Below are 16,952 nucleotides of genomic sequence, written 5' to 3' on the forward strand. Positions count from 1 at the left end.
TAACACATTATTATATGAAGCTTCAGTTTCACATATCATTTAAGGATCGTTAACACAATTGTATGGTACCAAATTGACAACTTGGCACACCTAGGTATGTTTTATATTGATAACATAAGTAATTGTGAAGCGTCTTTAGACTTATACACTTAAAGAAGTAAGCGACATCAAAAGATGTATTGTTGGTATGATTATAATACACCCTTGTATCAAGTTTCTTGTTGATATTTGTAAAACTGTAGGAGTATGGCTACATAAAATTTCTCTGATCACTGACAGTATGCTTGTGTATCACACTTGAGAACAGCATCATCTTGTTATAGGTTAATTGTGTTTCTTTTAATTTCTTATTAGCCCACCATCTAATAGATTCTATCAGAGACATATATAACGCATATATACATCTCTGGTTTACATTCCTTATCACAACATATGCATTTGTCCCTTATTTAATTCAAAGAGTACCTCAAGAACAATTGTTCAGTAAGAATTAAAATATCTACACCTTATAGGTATTGGAAGACAAGCTTAACCCAGTCGCACTCGGAGAGAAAGATCCAATATATATATCCGATCTGTAAGATATGCAGAACACGACTCTAAATTCCTGTTAAACACTCCCTGATTGTTTTTCCAGTCACAGGTACAGTATGTCATGGATGCAAACACAAATCTGAGGGTGCATTAAAAAAGCACAAATCTTCAATGACGAGTATTGAAAAAGTTTAATCTGTTATATATTCATTTCTGATGTTAAATTTCATGTATCTCTGCTATTGCATGAACAACTTATTTGGTGTGAAAAATATTATCTATAGCATATATAATATTGTGTTTGTGATGCAATAACTGAAACATTATTCAGGCTAGGAAATAATCTAGATTGGAGCCTTCTTATCAGCCAATCAAAGGACAGGTAACAGTGTTTGAAATTGATACTGCTATGAGTTGTCACTGGCAAAATGAAATTGCTTTTTGGTCAGACACTTTTGAATGATTAAGGATTCAAAACTGATAATTTTCATAGCTCACCTGTCCATCTAATATGCACGCAATGTCTATGTACCCCTGACATTGGGTTTTGGTGCTTGAATAATATTTCGGTAATAGCAGCACACAGGTATCTGACATTTGGGGATGTCAGATTCCTTTGGTAATGGGGCATGTTATGCAACTTAGGTCTCTTCAAAGAACACACATGCTTTGCACAAGTTATAAAAGTATACACACAGCATTGTCTTGAAGAAATCCCTGGTAAAAGTGAGATATTCAGTTTGTAGGATGAAAATCTTTGTCACTACAAAAACTAGAAAACTACATTGCAGTCATAAAATGTTATATGCACCTCATGTACATCTTATGTAACATACAATCACAATGTTAGACAAGGAACATTGTTTTGGGACTTGAAATAGTTTTAGTGAGTACTACATTTTACACAAATTTGGCTGTAGATAGTCTTGTTCTGCATGCCACTAGTGATATCTCCCATCTAAAGTTACAAATATATATATATATATATATATACATATCTTATCCACATGTTAAGCCTTTCAGTAATTTCATTTCTTAAATGCCCCGCCCATCTATACAAAACTGATTCCCCTTCACCTTAGGATGCTTCAGATTTAAATGGGCACAAAAATCAATAATCCTACAGAAGAAGAAGGAATTTAAAGACTTCTAATTTTCCTCTTTCAGGGGCTTGAGATCCACCATTTATACAAAACTTGTCCCTCTTCACCTCTGGATGCTTCGGACCAAATATGCACAAAATTCAATCATTCCTAAAGAAGAACATGGATCTGAAGACTACTAATTTTCCCCATTTGGGGGTTTGAGACACACCATTTATACAAAATTTTTTCCTCTTCCCCATGAATGCTTCAGAATAAATTTGGTCGAAATCTGCTCATAATTTATAACTAGTAGTGATTTGTAAGAAAAATAGGCTAAGGTATGCCAGAAGCTCACTTTTCTCAGGAGATCAAAAAATCTCTCAAAAGTTGCTGAAGAGAAGTGGTATGTTTTGCACTTACTAACCATTTAGCCCCACCCTTCATAACCTAAAAAGACTCACACATCACACGAACGGAAGGATCATTAACAAAGGGAGGATGACGGATTTTTCTGGTTGGTTAAAACACTTCAGGTTAGTAAAGCTATGTAACAGAAATAAAAAATATAACAATCTATAAATATGTTTGTTGGTAACAACATTTCAGGTTAGTAGTGCTATGTAACAGAAATAACAAGATCCCAGAGGGTCTTGGCATCCACAATTGTTTGATCTTTTTCCCTTCTTTTCTCTTCTCTTTTCTATTTTTACTCTAAATGATTAGAAATTTTAACATTCCTTTACAGAAATCTGTAACTTCAAAATCCAAGATGGTCACCTGGAAAACATCATGTTTTTTTCTGATCAGTCCAAAAATCAAACAGGCACAACTAGTGACCATGAGGAAGACAAACATGAAATTTGAGAAGGTTCTATTCTGTAGCTCACAAGCTGTAGCTTCAAAATCAAAATCCAAGATGGCCACTAGTCAGCCATTTTGATTTTCTGATCAGACCCAAAATCAAATGGGAATAACCTTGGACCAAGGGGTATCCATCCAATTCTTCTCAAGTAATGGTGATAACAAAAATTGTTGACAGATCACAGACGCAGGACGATTTGAACAGCCTACCATCTGATGATGGTTGGCTAACAATGTAACAATCTACTATCACATAAGATAAGATAGATTTATTTTTTTGGCTGATAACAACATTTTAGGTTATTAAAGCTACTTAACAAAAATAAAAATGTAACAATCTATAATTATGCACCACTATAACAAAAGAAGGAAGGTATAATCTATAAGTGTTCTGGGTGATTTCGTAAACAGCACACAAACTGGCTAGGGTCCATCAGTCTCTCACAGATCTTATGTATGGACATGAACAATGGAAATCTGAGGAGAGAAAAAAGCATAATTTAGTATTAAGGTGTCTCTCACAAAATCAATCTTACTTGAAAAAATACTTGGACAATTACAACAATTTTTTTTCAATTCTGTTAGAAATATTTGACATGGACTTAAACCAAAAACAAGAGACCCATTGATTTCAGAAACCTTCCACCCAAATAACATGATTCTGGTTATTTAGAAGAAGTTATTTGGATATCTTAAATTTGACCCCTGTGACTTTGAATATTGTTCAAGGTCATTTCATTCTGCAAACTGTCAGGCTTCACTCTACGGACCTTCCAGTCAAATATAATTAATATTAAGACCATTTTGATTTTAAAGTTTTTATCAAAAATTGGCCCTTAGATATGGGTCAAGGTCATTTCTATTTGTAATTTTTTATTGGCTTCCATCCCAACAACCTATCAGTCATATGTTATGGTTCAAGACTTTTTGGTTATTCAGAAAAAAATTGTAAAAAAGAAAAGTTAATGCTACACAAACAGACAATTGATGCTTCAGCACAGCCTAAGCACACTTGACTCTGTTGAACAGGTATTGATAACCATGAGACCCTTCAATCTGTGACATATAAACTTAATACATTTGTATTCGCCTATCAAAATCCAAATGGCTGCCTGTCTGCCATATTTGATTATCTAATCAGTCCCATGACTGATTTACAAGGAATCTTGCAAACTTTCATATGACAGTTTATTGCAATTCAGCCAATATACTTCAATAAGGGAAAACTCATCACAAAATTAACAGTGGCAACAGACCACATGGGAATGCTTGTTTGGACATGTGATGAAGTCCACCATCAGAAGGGTATTCTATTACGGGTAAATTGGTATTAGTAGAGGCTACTTACTGATCAAGCATGTGTTTTGTCTCTAAAATGTGATAAATCTCTCGGGCTACCAGGGGGCCTTGGAAACTCTGACCATGCAACAGTTCTTTTTCGAGTTCCTTCACAGTCTAAAAGATATACACACACAAATTGACAATCTATTATTTGTTTGTTATAAATTTCAATAACCTAGATGGGCACTCTTCGCTTTATATAGTACATGTTGTGGTAAAGCAGTATTAGAATCTTACTTGCAATAATATTTGACTCAATAACGGGTCTTACTCTAAATATGAGCTTAAATGGAAGATTATAAGGATAAAGAATAAACCAGATAAAACATCTATTCTCTATAATTGATCTTTCATGGCAACGCTGACATGTTTTATGGTATAAACAATGTTTGAAATGAAATGTTACTTTGACCTTGACCTTTAGCCTCTAACATAAAAAGCAATTGAGAGCTAGCTCTTCCTGTGAAGAACAAACAGTTGTGTGGGATTTACATAATATTTTACCTTGGAAGACTTGACAACACTCTCTCCGAGCAAACGATTCCTGCCACCATGACAGGTTGCCACTAAATCTGCTATACCACAGCTTTCAAAAAATGTTGAGGTTTTGGAGTCTGAAGTAAAAACATATATCTGATTGGTGTTTTTGTTTGGTTAGGTGACATTAAATCAGGTCAATTCATATGACACTTTAGATCAGGCACTCAGTAAGTCTGACTCTAAACCTGAGTACTGACATGTCAGAAAGGGACCCACTATGAATCGGACTTTAAACTTGAATACTGACATGTCAGAAACAGACCATCTATGAATCGGACTTTAAACTTGAATACTGACATGTCAGAAAGGGACCCACTATGAATCGGACTTTAAATCTGAATACTGACATGTCAGAAACAGACCCACTATGAATCGGACTCTTAACCTGACTACTGACATGTCAGAAAGGGACCCACAATAAATGTGACTCTAAACCTGAATACTGACATGTCAGAAATGGTATTTCAATGTGCCCAACTCACTAGATCACTGAGAAGGATTATCTAAAATAATTACAATGACATTGAAGTCACTGTCACTATCAGACTAACAGTCAGAACTATATAGCCTTCACTGTCACTATCAGACTAACAGTCAGAGCTATACAGCCCTCGCTGTCACTATCAGACTAACTGTCAGAACTATATAGCCCTCGCTGTCACTATCAGACTTACAGTCAGAACTATACAGCCCTCAATGTCACTATCAGACTTACAGTCAGAACTATATAGCCCTCAATGTCACTATCAGACTAACAGTCAGAATTATATAGCCCTCACTGTCACTATCAGACTAACAGTCAGAACTATATAGCCCTCGCTGTCACTATCAGACTAACAGTCAGAACTATAGAGCCCTCACTGTCACTATCAGACTAACAGTCAGAACTACATAGCCCTCACTGTCACTATCAGACTAACAGTCAGAACTACATAGCCCTCACTGTCACTATCAGACTAACAGTCAGAACTATATAGCCCTCACTGTCACTATCAGACTTACAGTCAGAACTATACAGCCCTCACTGTCACTATCAGACTAACTGTCAGAACTATATAGCCCTCACTGTCACAATCAGACTTACAGTCAGAACTATATAGCCCTCACTGTCACTATCAGACTAACAGTCAGAACTACATAGCCCTCACTGTCACTATCAGACTAACTGTCAGAACTATATAGCCCTCGCTGTCACTATCAGACTAACAGTCAGAACTATATAGCCCTCACTGTCACTATCAGACTTACAGTCAGAACTATAGAGCCTGTAACCTTTAACATGAATAAAGGATATATCTGTACACATATCTTGTAGCCTCCATTGCTGGCATATGCTCTTGGCTAATACCATCACTTTGATAAGTGAAAATTGTATTGAGTATTTCACATAGATTTGCTCAATTATAATAATTTATGTATGGAAAGTTTTAATACCAGGTGAGAAAAATTCTGCAAATTTGATCATCTCCATAAGTCCTAGGCGTATAACAGCTGCTTTAGTGTTGTCACCATAACCCATACCATCCACGATGCCTGCTCCAATAGCCACCACATTCTGGAATACAATATTGTTATCGTCAACACCAACAATACCTCCTAAAATTCATGATGTCATTCTTGTATATGCTGATGACTGTTTAACCAAAATGTTTCGTCTCAATTGATCCTATAAACATTAATTTTAAAACTCAGTAGTTCTTGATATTCTTTATACCTTCAAGGCTCCACAGATCTCAACGGTACATGTATCATTCACAATCATACAGTGAAAATAAGGAGTCTCAAAAAGCCTCTTCAATAGCTTTCCATTCTCTTCGTTAGTGCTTCCTACAATATAACAATGTCATAATTATTGAAGATATGGCCACTAAAACTGGAAAACTTCCATATCAATCAGATTGTTATCTTTATTATATCTAATATTCTTGGTGAGTATAACCCCTCTCCCCTCTTCATTCAACGTTACATTGGCACAAAACAATGAGCTCATCTCTAATTAGTTAGAACATCTATACATTTACAGTTTTTATCCCTATGACTACAGAAGGATTTTAAGGATTTTAAAGAATTTGCTAAATTTCGCTCATTGGACCCAACCCCTCCAGACCCAAGTGGCTGAGACCCATTAATAATAAAAACAATAGCTCCCATTCCCTCAAAGATGCTTTTAACTAAATTTAGTCAAAATCTGCTTTATGGTACATGACTAGTGATAATTTATAGAAAAAGTTGAAAAATGGAAAGACAACATGCCACATGCTCACTTGGTCATCCAGAGCTAGAAAGTAAAGGGAAAAAAACTATACCATCATAATGCTTTAATGATATCGGATTGATTTACCTATCGTCGATTCACAGAATTGTTCTTCAGCCACTTCTCCTGCCAAGTTTGCACCCATCATCGCTGAACAGTGGATACCAAGTTCATCTGAGATCACATCTGATATTAGTTTTATGCCATTCTCTGTTATAGATACACCCTGTAATTAGTTATCACTATATCAGATGCTGTTATAGATACACCCTGTAATTAGTTATCACTATATCAGATACTGTTATAGATACACCCTGTAATTAGTTATCACTATATCAGATGCTGTTATAGATACTGTAATTAGTTATCACTCCATCAGATACTGTTATAGATACACCCTGTAATTAGTTATCACTATATCAGATACTGTTATAGATACACCCTGTAATTAGTTATCACTATATCAGATGCTGTTATAGATACTGTAATTAGTTATCACTCCATCAGATACTGTTATAGATACACCCTGTAATTAGTTATCACTATATCAGATACTATTATAGATACACCCTGTAATTAGTTATCACTATATTAGATACTGTTATAGATACTGTAATTAGTTATCACTATATCAGATACAGTTATAGATACACCCTGTAATTAGTTATCACTATATCAGATACTGTTATAGATACACCCTGTAATTAGTTATCACTATATCAGATGCTGTTATAGATACTGTAATTAGTTATCACTCCATCAGATACTGTTATAGATACACCCTGTAATTAGTTATCACTATATCAGATGCTGTTATAGATACTGTAATTAGTTATCACTCCATCAGATACTATTATAGATACACCCTGTAATTAGTTATCACTATATTAGATACTGTTATAGATACACCCTGTAATTAGTTATCACTATATCAGATACTTTTATAGATACACCCTGTAATTAGTTATCACTATATTAGATACTGTTATAGATACTGTAATTAGTTATCACTATATCAGATACAGTTATAGATACACCCTGTAATTAGTTATCACTATATTAGATACTGTTATAGATACACCCTGTTATTAGTTATCACTCCATCAGATACTGTTATAGATACACCCTGTAATTAGTTATCACTCCATCAGATACTGTTATAGATACACCCTGTAATTAGTTATCACTATATCAGACACTGTTATAGATACACCCTGTAATTAGTTTTCACTCCATCAGATACTGTTATAGATACACCCTGTAATTAGTTATCACTCCATCAGATACCGTTATAGATACACCCAGTAATTAGTTATCACTCCATCAGATACTGTTATAGATACACCCTGTAATTAGTTATCACTCCATCAGATACTGTTATAGATACACCCTGTAATTAGTTTTCACTCTATCAGATACTGTTATAGATACACCCTGTAATTAGTTATCACTATATTAGATACTGTTATAGATACACCCTGTAATTAGTTATCACTATATCAGATACTGTTATAGATACACCCTGTAATTAGTTATCACTCCATCAGATACTGTTATAGATACACCCTGTAATTAGTTATCACTCCATCAGATACTGTTATAGATACACCCTGTAATTAGTTATCACTCCATCAGATACTGTTATAGATTTGCACTGTTTTTAGTTATCATTATATCAGTTATTTTCAATATCTTTCAAAATCCTACAAAATTCAAAGTTCAAAGAAAACCAATATATACAAGGCTAGCCTTCTACTGCTATATACCACAACTTATTGTCCTTTATTCTCAATACATAGCTAACATACAACCAAAATACATGGTTATAGAATAACTAGAAATATATTACCTTGATGAGAGACACAGCAATAGAATCCTTCTTTATGTTGCCTTTCATTGTTGAACAAATATTTGCCACAAACTGATGAGGTAGCACAAATATGTAGATGTCTCCATTTTCACTTGCCTCTAACAGGTTCGGTACAGCAACCTTTAGAAAACAGGACAAAGAAGAAATCAGACTGATTACCTCTGTTGGTATAAGTAACAAGTAGCCCAGCTTTTAATGCTCACCTAAATATTCAAGAAATTATGACAACGAAAATGTAGTATCACAAGTACATCCTCAATCTGTATATATGTCTCCATATCAAAGGATGGAGTTGATATTTGAGGCAATGATGATAGGCACCAATAATAGACCTCGTTAGACTGACAGGCACTTTTACCAACAAACGTTTCAATTTTCTATGATAAAATTTTTGTATAAATTTGGCTACTTTATGTGTGACCTTAAACCAGCCCACATTGACCAATGGTCAAAAAATCTTATACTCCAAGGTATATCATAGCTCTATTGTACATAATCTAATTAAGTATTGTCAATATGTTTAAGTCTGACATTTGACTCTTTACCCTGGACCAATGAAAACCAAAATCTATATAAAGGTAGAACTTGTGTGCCAATACCATGGTGTGAATTATTAACAAAATCTATATAAAGATAGAACTTGTGTGCCAATACCATGGTGTGAATTATTAACAAATCTATATAAAGGTAGAACTTGTGTGCCAATACCATGGTGTGAATTATTAACAAAACTATATAAAGGTAGAACTTGTGTGCCAATACCATGTTGTGAATTATTAACAAAATCTATATAAAGGTAGAACTTGATGTGACAATACCATGGTGTGAATTATTAACAAATCTATATAAAGGTAGAACTTGTGTGCCAATACCATGTTGTGAATTATTAACGAAATCTATACATGGCTAGAACTTGTGTGCCAATACCATGGTGTGAATTATTAACAAAATCTATACATGGCTAGAACTTGTGTGCCAATACCATGGTGTTAATTATTAACAAAATCTATACATGGGTAGAACTTGATGTGTCAATACCATGGTGTTAATTATCAACAAAATCTATACATGGGTAGAACTTGATGTTTCACATTGACTTCACATGGCCTGACAAATTGCCTGACATGTGCACAAAGCAATAGTTGTTAATGAGATCAGGAATTGTTTTGAAATGAAGACCATTTCAGATTTAGACCTGTCATTCGGGGGCAACGCTGTCAACATTTAACATGGAGGCAAACATACTGATGATAAAAGTCAAATGACATGAAAATCTAGCATCAAAAAATGATGATCAAATGATTAAAGAATGTGTATGGCTTTTTTATTTTATTTTTAGTGACGAATGATATACTCCCATGATGGAAAATCTTTATACAGGTATTACACATTGTAACGAAAGATTTCAATGCAGGAGAATTTTCTTTCATCTCTACCAGTAAATATTTCTGCAGGAGAATTTTTCCTTTATCTCTACCAGGTGATATTTAAGCAAGAGAAAACTTCCTTCATCTCAAGGTGATACTTCATCAGAAGAAAACTTCCTTCATCTCAAGGTGATACTTCATCAGAAGAAAACTTCCTTCATCTCAAGGTGATACTTCATCAGAAGAAAACTTCCTTCATCTCAAGGTGATACTTCATCAGAAGAAAACTTCCTTCATCTCAAGGTGATACTTCATCAGAAGAAAACTTCCTTCATCTCAAGGTGATACTTCATCAGAAGAAAACTTCCTTCATCTCAAGGTGATACTTCATCAGAAGAAAACTTCCTTCATCTCAAGGTGATACTTCATCAGAAGAAAATTTCCTTCATCTCAAGGTGATACTTCATCAGAAGAAAACTTCCTTCATCTCAAGGTGATACTTCATCAGAAGAAAACTTCCTTCATCTCAAGGTGATACTTCATCAGAAGAAAACTTCCTTCATCTCAAGGTGATACTTCATCAGACGAAAACTTCCTTCATCTCAAGGTGATACTTCATCAGAAGAAAACTTCCTTCATCTCAAGGTGATACTTCATCAGAAGAAAACTTCCTTCATCTCAAGGTGATACTTCATCAGAAGAAAATTTCCTTCGTCACTAGCAGGATATATTGCAGCAGAGCTTGTCCAATCTACCAAGAAATATTGAAGCTGAAGAAGTCTTCCTTCATCAAGTACTGGCCATTTTAACATTGTCTGTACAGGACTTTGTTGTAAAAGAGACATAACACTCTGTAAAATGGTGTGTTTAAGAACCTTTATAACGTAAACAGCAATGGCACAGCCTGTGTACAGTTGTTCGCATACCTGTAATGGGTGGTTGGGTAGCAGAGTGGTAAAACACTTGCCTTTCACCTCGACTTCCAGGGTTTGATTTCCGGTACAGACATTGAGAGGTATGGGTCACCTGCCTGACCACATGGGTTACCCCTGGGTAATCCTGTTTCCTCTTACAATAAGATCCCTCACAAGTTTCCATCCGGGCCAACAAGAGTGATTAATATAAGCTTAAAGCTTGTTTCCTTATTGTTTACAATAAATAAAGTTTATATTAGGCTGTAATATATAGACAACAACACACTTACCACATTATCAGGCAGCTGTACACCTGGTAAGTACTTCACATTTTCATGTCTTGTGTTTATGACCTCAGTTAACTTTTCTCCATCAACAATTTCTTCGTACACATACATCCGCACCAATGGATTAAATAAATCACTCCTTTCTCGCACATTTTTGCCAACAATTTTTGCTATAGCGGATCCCCTGTGAAGAAAATGCAATATTTAATGAAGATAGTAATGTAATACAACAGGCTCTTTTTATAGAATAAGTCTTTCAAAAGTAAAAACAAAATTAACCTGAACAGATGTTAGTCTGACATCACAATTGGTGACTACTATGCATAGGCTCAATGAATCCACTTTGAACATGTGACCTTACAGACAAGACGATTATCTAACTCACTGTTGGCAACAGAAACCAAGAGCACCTGACATCATTCATTTAGCTATTACAGCAACCAGTGTTAAATATTATTTCTAGTATTTTTACAATGATTTATTTTCTGCCTCCTGGAAACATAGAAGAAAGGGGTTCCAAAGATGATTCACAGTCAATACATGGTAAATCTGGATAAAAAGCACTCAGCTTTAATACTGATACTCTGCTTCTAATGAGATTTTACTTCTCCATTTTATACGGAGCCCATTCTACTATCTACATGTCTTTGTCAGCACTGATGGAGAACTTCAGAGAGGAGGAGAGACCCTTTGTCATTTACAGAATTCCTTTATCTTTATGTTAAAAAGATTTTATTGTTATGGGCCCTACTAATCACTACAAAAGGGTGGCAGGTGGCATGGGGAAGTTCATTTCAAATTCATTTCTCCATTTGGCCCCATCCCTATATTCCCAAGGGTGTCAAAGACCCACCATTTATACAAAATTGTTTTCCATTAACTCAAGCATGTTTCAGACAAAAAAGGACAACACCTAAGCATTTCTACAGAAGAAAAAGGATTGTATAAAATATTTGCTCTGTTTCACATATTAGGCCCTTCCCCATGGGGCTGAGACCAAATTTTTACACAAAATTAATTCACTAAGCCAAGGATACTTCAGAACAAATTACGCAAAGTCTAATCACTCTTAGAGAAGAAGGAATCTTAAAGAATTTGTTCTATATCCCCTATTAGGCCCTGTCCTTCCTTCCCAGGGGGCAGAAACCCACCGTTTATACAAGAACAAAATTAAAAATTCCCTTTCATGCAAAAATCCTTCACACTAAATTTGGGCAAAATCCAATAAGAGTTACAAAATGTGTTTTTCAAGAGTGCCACGCTGACCACACTGGATTTTGAACTAACCCAAAAAATAACAATACTTGGTTAGGACCATATATACCACATGGCTATAGGTCCGCTGACCGAAAAAGAAGCCCATTGGCCTTATCGGTCATCTGACTATAAAGACCTATATATGATAGAGGCCCATTTGGCCAGGATTGCTCATCTGTTCTGCAGATTACAAAGATGACCTTGGTAGTTCATAAAGTATATTTCTGCTAACTTGAAATCCTATTCCTCATATATGCACCCTTTTGGTTATTGAGAAGAAATGTTTAGAGATTTTAACACATTTGACCCCTGTGACTTTGAAAGTGGGTTAAGGTCATTTGATCAAACTTGGTAGCCCTTCATCCAAGCATTCTACAGGCCCAATAGAAGTACCCAGGCCTTTTGGTTATTGAAAAGAAGCTGTTTGAATGAAAAGTTTATACATGTGGACGACACATAGCATATTGAGCCTGCCGAAACATGATGGCTATGGACTTCAGGTCAGATGACCTAAAAATATGTCTTGTTCAGGGAAAACAGAATTGCTCAATCATGATAAAAATGCAGCCATGTTTACCATGTTGAACATAGCCAAAAAAAAAATAACAAAGAAGCTTAATGGACCTATATCGCTCAACTGTTAATCAATGTTTATCACCAGTACAATCAATGTTTTTCACAAGTACAATCAATGTTTACCACAAGTACAATCAATGTTTATCACAAGTACAATCAATGTTTATCACAAGGACAATCAATGTTTATCACAAGTACAATCAATGTTTATCACAAGGACAATCAATGCTTATCACATCACAAGTGCATCCAGAACAAAGTTGAGCTTCTGGCAATAAACTCTAAACAGTGACAGCTATGACCTAGATTACGGGTAAATGTTTTTTTTTCATTTTTTTTAATTGCTGGGCTTTGACCAGGAACACATTTCCAACAAATATCCTAATTCTTGGAATTCAATTTACAAGAAGAAGTCTTTCCAACATTTTCACAAATTTAACCCTGGTAGCTGTACATAGTCATAGTCATTGCTTTTTGCAAACTTTACTCAGCTTCATCTGAGAGACCTACCTGCAAAATATCAAGCTTCCAGGCCTTTCATTTAATCATAAAAAGTTGTTCGAAGACCTTGACAAATCTTACCCTTGTGACCTTAAATATCAGTCAAGGTCATTTCTTTTTGCATAGTTTGTTGGGCTGTGATCATTCTTCTAGGTCAATCAGAAAAAATTGTTTAAATGTTTTAACAAACTTGACCCTTGTGACCTTAAATATGGGTTAAGGTCATTTCTTTTCATAATCTTTGTCAGGCTTTGACCCAGTGACTCAACATGGCATTCAGCCTGTTCGTTATAATTTAATATGAAAAGTTGATGTCATAAGGAACTTTAAAGTGTGCCCTTTCAGTAATAAGAATACAGAAAATAGTTGGTAAAAGTTACACATAGTACCTATTTATTCTGTGTAAATAAAGCTATATCAGTTATAAAATGTATTTACCCTTACAATTTTATTACAATGCATTCACATATCTGGCCTCCAATACAATTCTGTCAATTTTGGAGCAATTAGCAATCCCATTTGGGCTTTTTAAATTGCTATGATTTGGTGATTTTTGCCACGAACATGGTCATTTGTGTTGAAAATATCCTGGCTTTTGTCAGTGTAATGCTAAATAAAGTTCAGAGCCTGCCTAAGATATGAAAATCAAACGTCCTTTAAAACCTATTAAGTATGACCTGACTATTCTTCCTGTATCCGGATTACGAAACCACTTCCCGGATCCGCCAACTACAATCAACGTAGGTCAACAGCCGTATATGTCAGCCCAAGGACGGAGTCTGAAATGAATACTGTGTAGCAAATGCTGTCATTTTGAAAAATAGTTTCTTGGCTAATTTCCTCTATATTATGAAACAGATACACAAAGGATAGTACTGAACCTATAATACAGTAAGTAGAAAACTGTAAAAACGTAAATAAAGACAAACCAGTTTCCTGAGCCAATGATGCAGACGTTTTTTCCCATTCCGTGTAGTTTATTTACGGATATTGTACTACAACCAAGAATCTTCAGTAAACACCATGCCGAATCTGATTTTACCGACATACAATTTGGGTCCGTGGATGAAAAAGTCCATATATAAACACATTCCTTATCTAAAAGCGTGATCACTGTATAGAGCTAATTGGTCAGTCAAGCTTTACAGTTAATTACGTCCCTGAGCTAATCAACAATATTCTAGTCGCTGATCATAAGGGTTTTCCGTCTCCGTCACTCTTCCTAACAGTCAAGTGTTTTCGACGAACGCCCATGTTTTAGCGAAGTGTCGGTCAAAGCTATATGTTTGTATCACGAACAGACTGAACCCTATTGTTCTTTGACCACATAACGTTACTTTGGAACTGGATTCAGAAAGTAAGACAAAGAGGTAACGAATGCCTATTATAGATACAGAAATGAAGTTATAGCCTATCCTACGTAATCTATTCACTAATATAACATGACCCTTTCGATATTGAACGTTCACCGCTAAATTTGCCGTATCAGTGGAGGAAAAGATCTATTTTTTTCTATATTCTACCTTTTTGAATGAATTCATTACGTTGTCTAGATTTTCTTCAAATTGGCGATTTACATTTTCAAAGGGCGAAAACTTTAACGCCTCGCTCAACCGTGAAATTTTCCGATAGTTTACGTATTATAGCAATAACAATTCAATTTCATAACCCTTTCTCTGTATCTGTTTATTTACAATGCGAGATCCTTACGACCATGTAATGCCTCGGGGTTGGGATGCGTGTTGGAGGCCACTGACCAGTCTTGGAAGGTCTCGGTTGTGGCACTGTTGGCGGTTTCTCGTTTTTTGTTTTTTTGTTTTTTTTTTTTAAATATTAGGCAGTAAGTATGCCTATCTTATACCAAGACGTAAGTTTCCACAGATAACAGGTAACTGTAGCTCAGTAGAATTATCCTTACTAGTGACAACACATATACAATAATAAAAACATAAAAATATCACGATGAAATCACGTATCACAGAAAGCTGATTAAACAATAAAATGGCACATTTTTAAAGGTCATGCAAACGTAATGCTGATTTAATAGACACGTGTCTAATGTTCCTATATGCCAATATGGCAAAAGCTAAAAAACCGACTAAAATTATATGTGGAATTGCCACCAGCCATCCTTATGATAGGAATTAGAATGTTTCCGGCGCGGGGATTTACGACGATGACACATTTCTATATGAAAGACTATTTATTTCCATTAAACAAGGGCGTGTGGTATAAAGGGGTAAGGAACTAGACCCAGTGTATTCTCGGTCCTGAGGCTGTCGAGCTTATTGCTAAACATGTACTGTATTGACAGAATGGGCAGTAACTTGGGTCCAGTGATGACTTCTCTGGTGCTAGGTTTTGTGTTTGTTGATGACCTTGCCGTTCTGTTCTGATTTTATCTACATTCACTTCTATGTTGTAGTTGTGTGTACTTAGCACTGTTCGGCCTTACCAGAGCAATTTTGTCGGCAAGTGGGAGGCGAATCTCGTAACAAAAATTATACTGATAACACGGACTTAGATATCTCTATATCCGACTCTATGATAGAGTAAAAGCAGGGAAGTTTAATCACCATTGAGAATTTACAATTAATAACTATGATTATTCGTATCTATAACTTTATTCCAATATTTCTATTCAAGATATATTTCGTTGCATTGCTATCTACTTAGCGATAATTTCTGGTACAGGATTTTTAGTCCTCTACACCAGACTCCTTATTTGTTTGATTTGGCTGTGTTTCTCTCACAGCCAGATCTCAATCATGAGCATTTTCCACGCCTCCAAAAACCGGGACTGGATAGGGCATACACAATTTTAACCCCAACAAATTAGGAGCAGTAAGTGCAAGCCGTGTTAATTCGTCTTGGATATTTCAATTTATGTCCGTTCTCGGCCCTCATCGTCAAGCTTATCGCTATAATGAAAACGAAGGGCGGTAACTCTGGGCCGAGACGTATTCATCACATGTGATCGTCTCTGCTCTGGGAGATCAGAATGTCTATGTCATGACAACCCTATTTCCATAGGTATATACAACATAAAAACATATTTTGATATCCTTATATTTCCGGAGACATTATACTAAAAGTGTGTATTGTATCTCTGTATTCATAGAGTAAAATAATGTTATTTTGGAATCGTTTACGACTGATTCACTAACTCGTGCTTGGTAATATCTCTACTTGATCGCTTTCGCATAATCCGGTTGAAACGGTTCAGGTGGTACTTTGAAATTATTGCACGAGACACGAACGCAAATGGGACAGGTATACGCAAAGCTCAAAATACACAGTTTCAAAATTCCCTGTCAAGCGTAAAACAATGAGGGATTATTAAGATACATCGACTCAACTCAAACATTTAGCATTATATGTCCGGAAATATGTATGTGCACTGACCCTACTCTAGACTGCAATTCTGAAAACTAATGATATTCAGCAAGGTAGTAACGGATGTGTAGAGTAGATTGCGAATGATCCGCAGATCAGCCTCAGTCTCGATCTTTATCTGTCGTTTGGTATGATCCAACCGTTTCAACCGCTTACATGAAAGCGACCT

At 35.4% G+C, this 16,952-nt stretch overlaps 1 protein-coding gene across 2 annotated transcripts; it reads right to left on the bottom strand.

Annotated features, from left to right (window-relative positions):
* Nucleotides 1-706: 706 nt before the first annotated feature.
* On the bottom strand, nt 707-14,418 carry LOC132548134 (glycerol-3-phosphate dehydrogenase [NAD(+)], cytoplasmic-like). 2 transcript variants are annotated; one of them, XM_060211955.1, is made up of 9 exons: nt 14,317-14,418; nt 11,057-11,237; nt 8,465-8,605; nt 6,703-6,841; nt 6,076-6,188; nt 5,796-5,916; nt 4,326-4,435; nt 3,829-3,935; nt 707-2,957 (listed from the first exon to the last, which is right to left on the bottom strand). In XM_060211955.1, the coding sequence occupies exons 1-9, from the start codon at nt 14,352-14,354 to the stop codon at nt 2,861-2,863; spliced, it is 1,047 nt and encodes a 348-aa protein (XP_060067938.1). In that variant the 5' UTR covers nt 14,355-14,418; the 3' UTR covers nt 707-2,860. The 2 variants fall into 2 exon arrangements, with proteins under 2 accessions (XP_060067938.1, XP_060067939.1); XM_060211956.1 differs by lacking the exon at nt 14,317-14,418 and adding an exon at nt 14,065-14,136.
* Nucleotides 14,419-16,952: the final 2,534 nt, after the last annotated feature.

This window comes from Ylistrum balloti, unplaced genomic scaffold (genome assembly GCF_031769215.1).
Source record: "Ylistrum balloti isolate Yb309-2 unplaced genomic scaffold, AGI_CSIRO_Ybal_v1 Utg370006, whole genome shotgun sequence".
In the NCBI taxonomy this organism is placed as follows: Eukaryota; Metazoa; Mollusca; class Bivalvia; order Pectinida; family Pectinidae; genus Ylistrum; species Ylistrum balloti.

Bases quoted from the DNA above. Each gene is read 5' to 3' on its own strand.
- LOC132548134 (XM_060211955.1), bottom strand. From the start codon at position 14,354: ATGGGAAAAAACGTCTGCATCATTGGCTCAGGAAACTG. The intron at 6,189-6,702 runs GTAAATCAATCC...GTTATATTGTAG, and splicing joins ATTCTGTGAATCGACGATAG to GAAGCACTAACGAAGAGAAT. The intron at 5,917-6,075 runs GTATAAAGAATA...ATTGTATTCCAG, and splicing joins AGATCTGTGGAGCCTTGAAG to AATGTGGTGGCTATTGGAGC.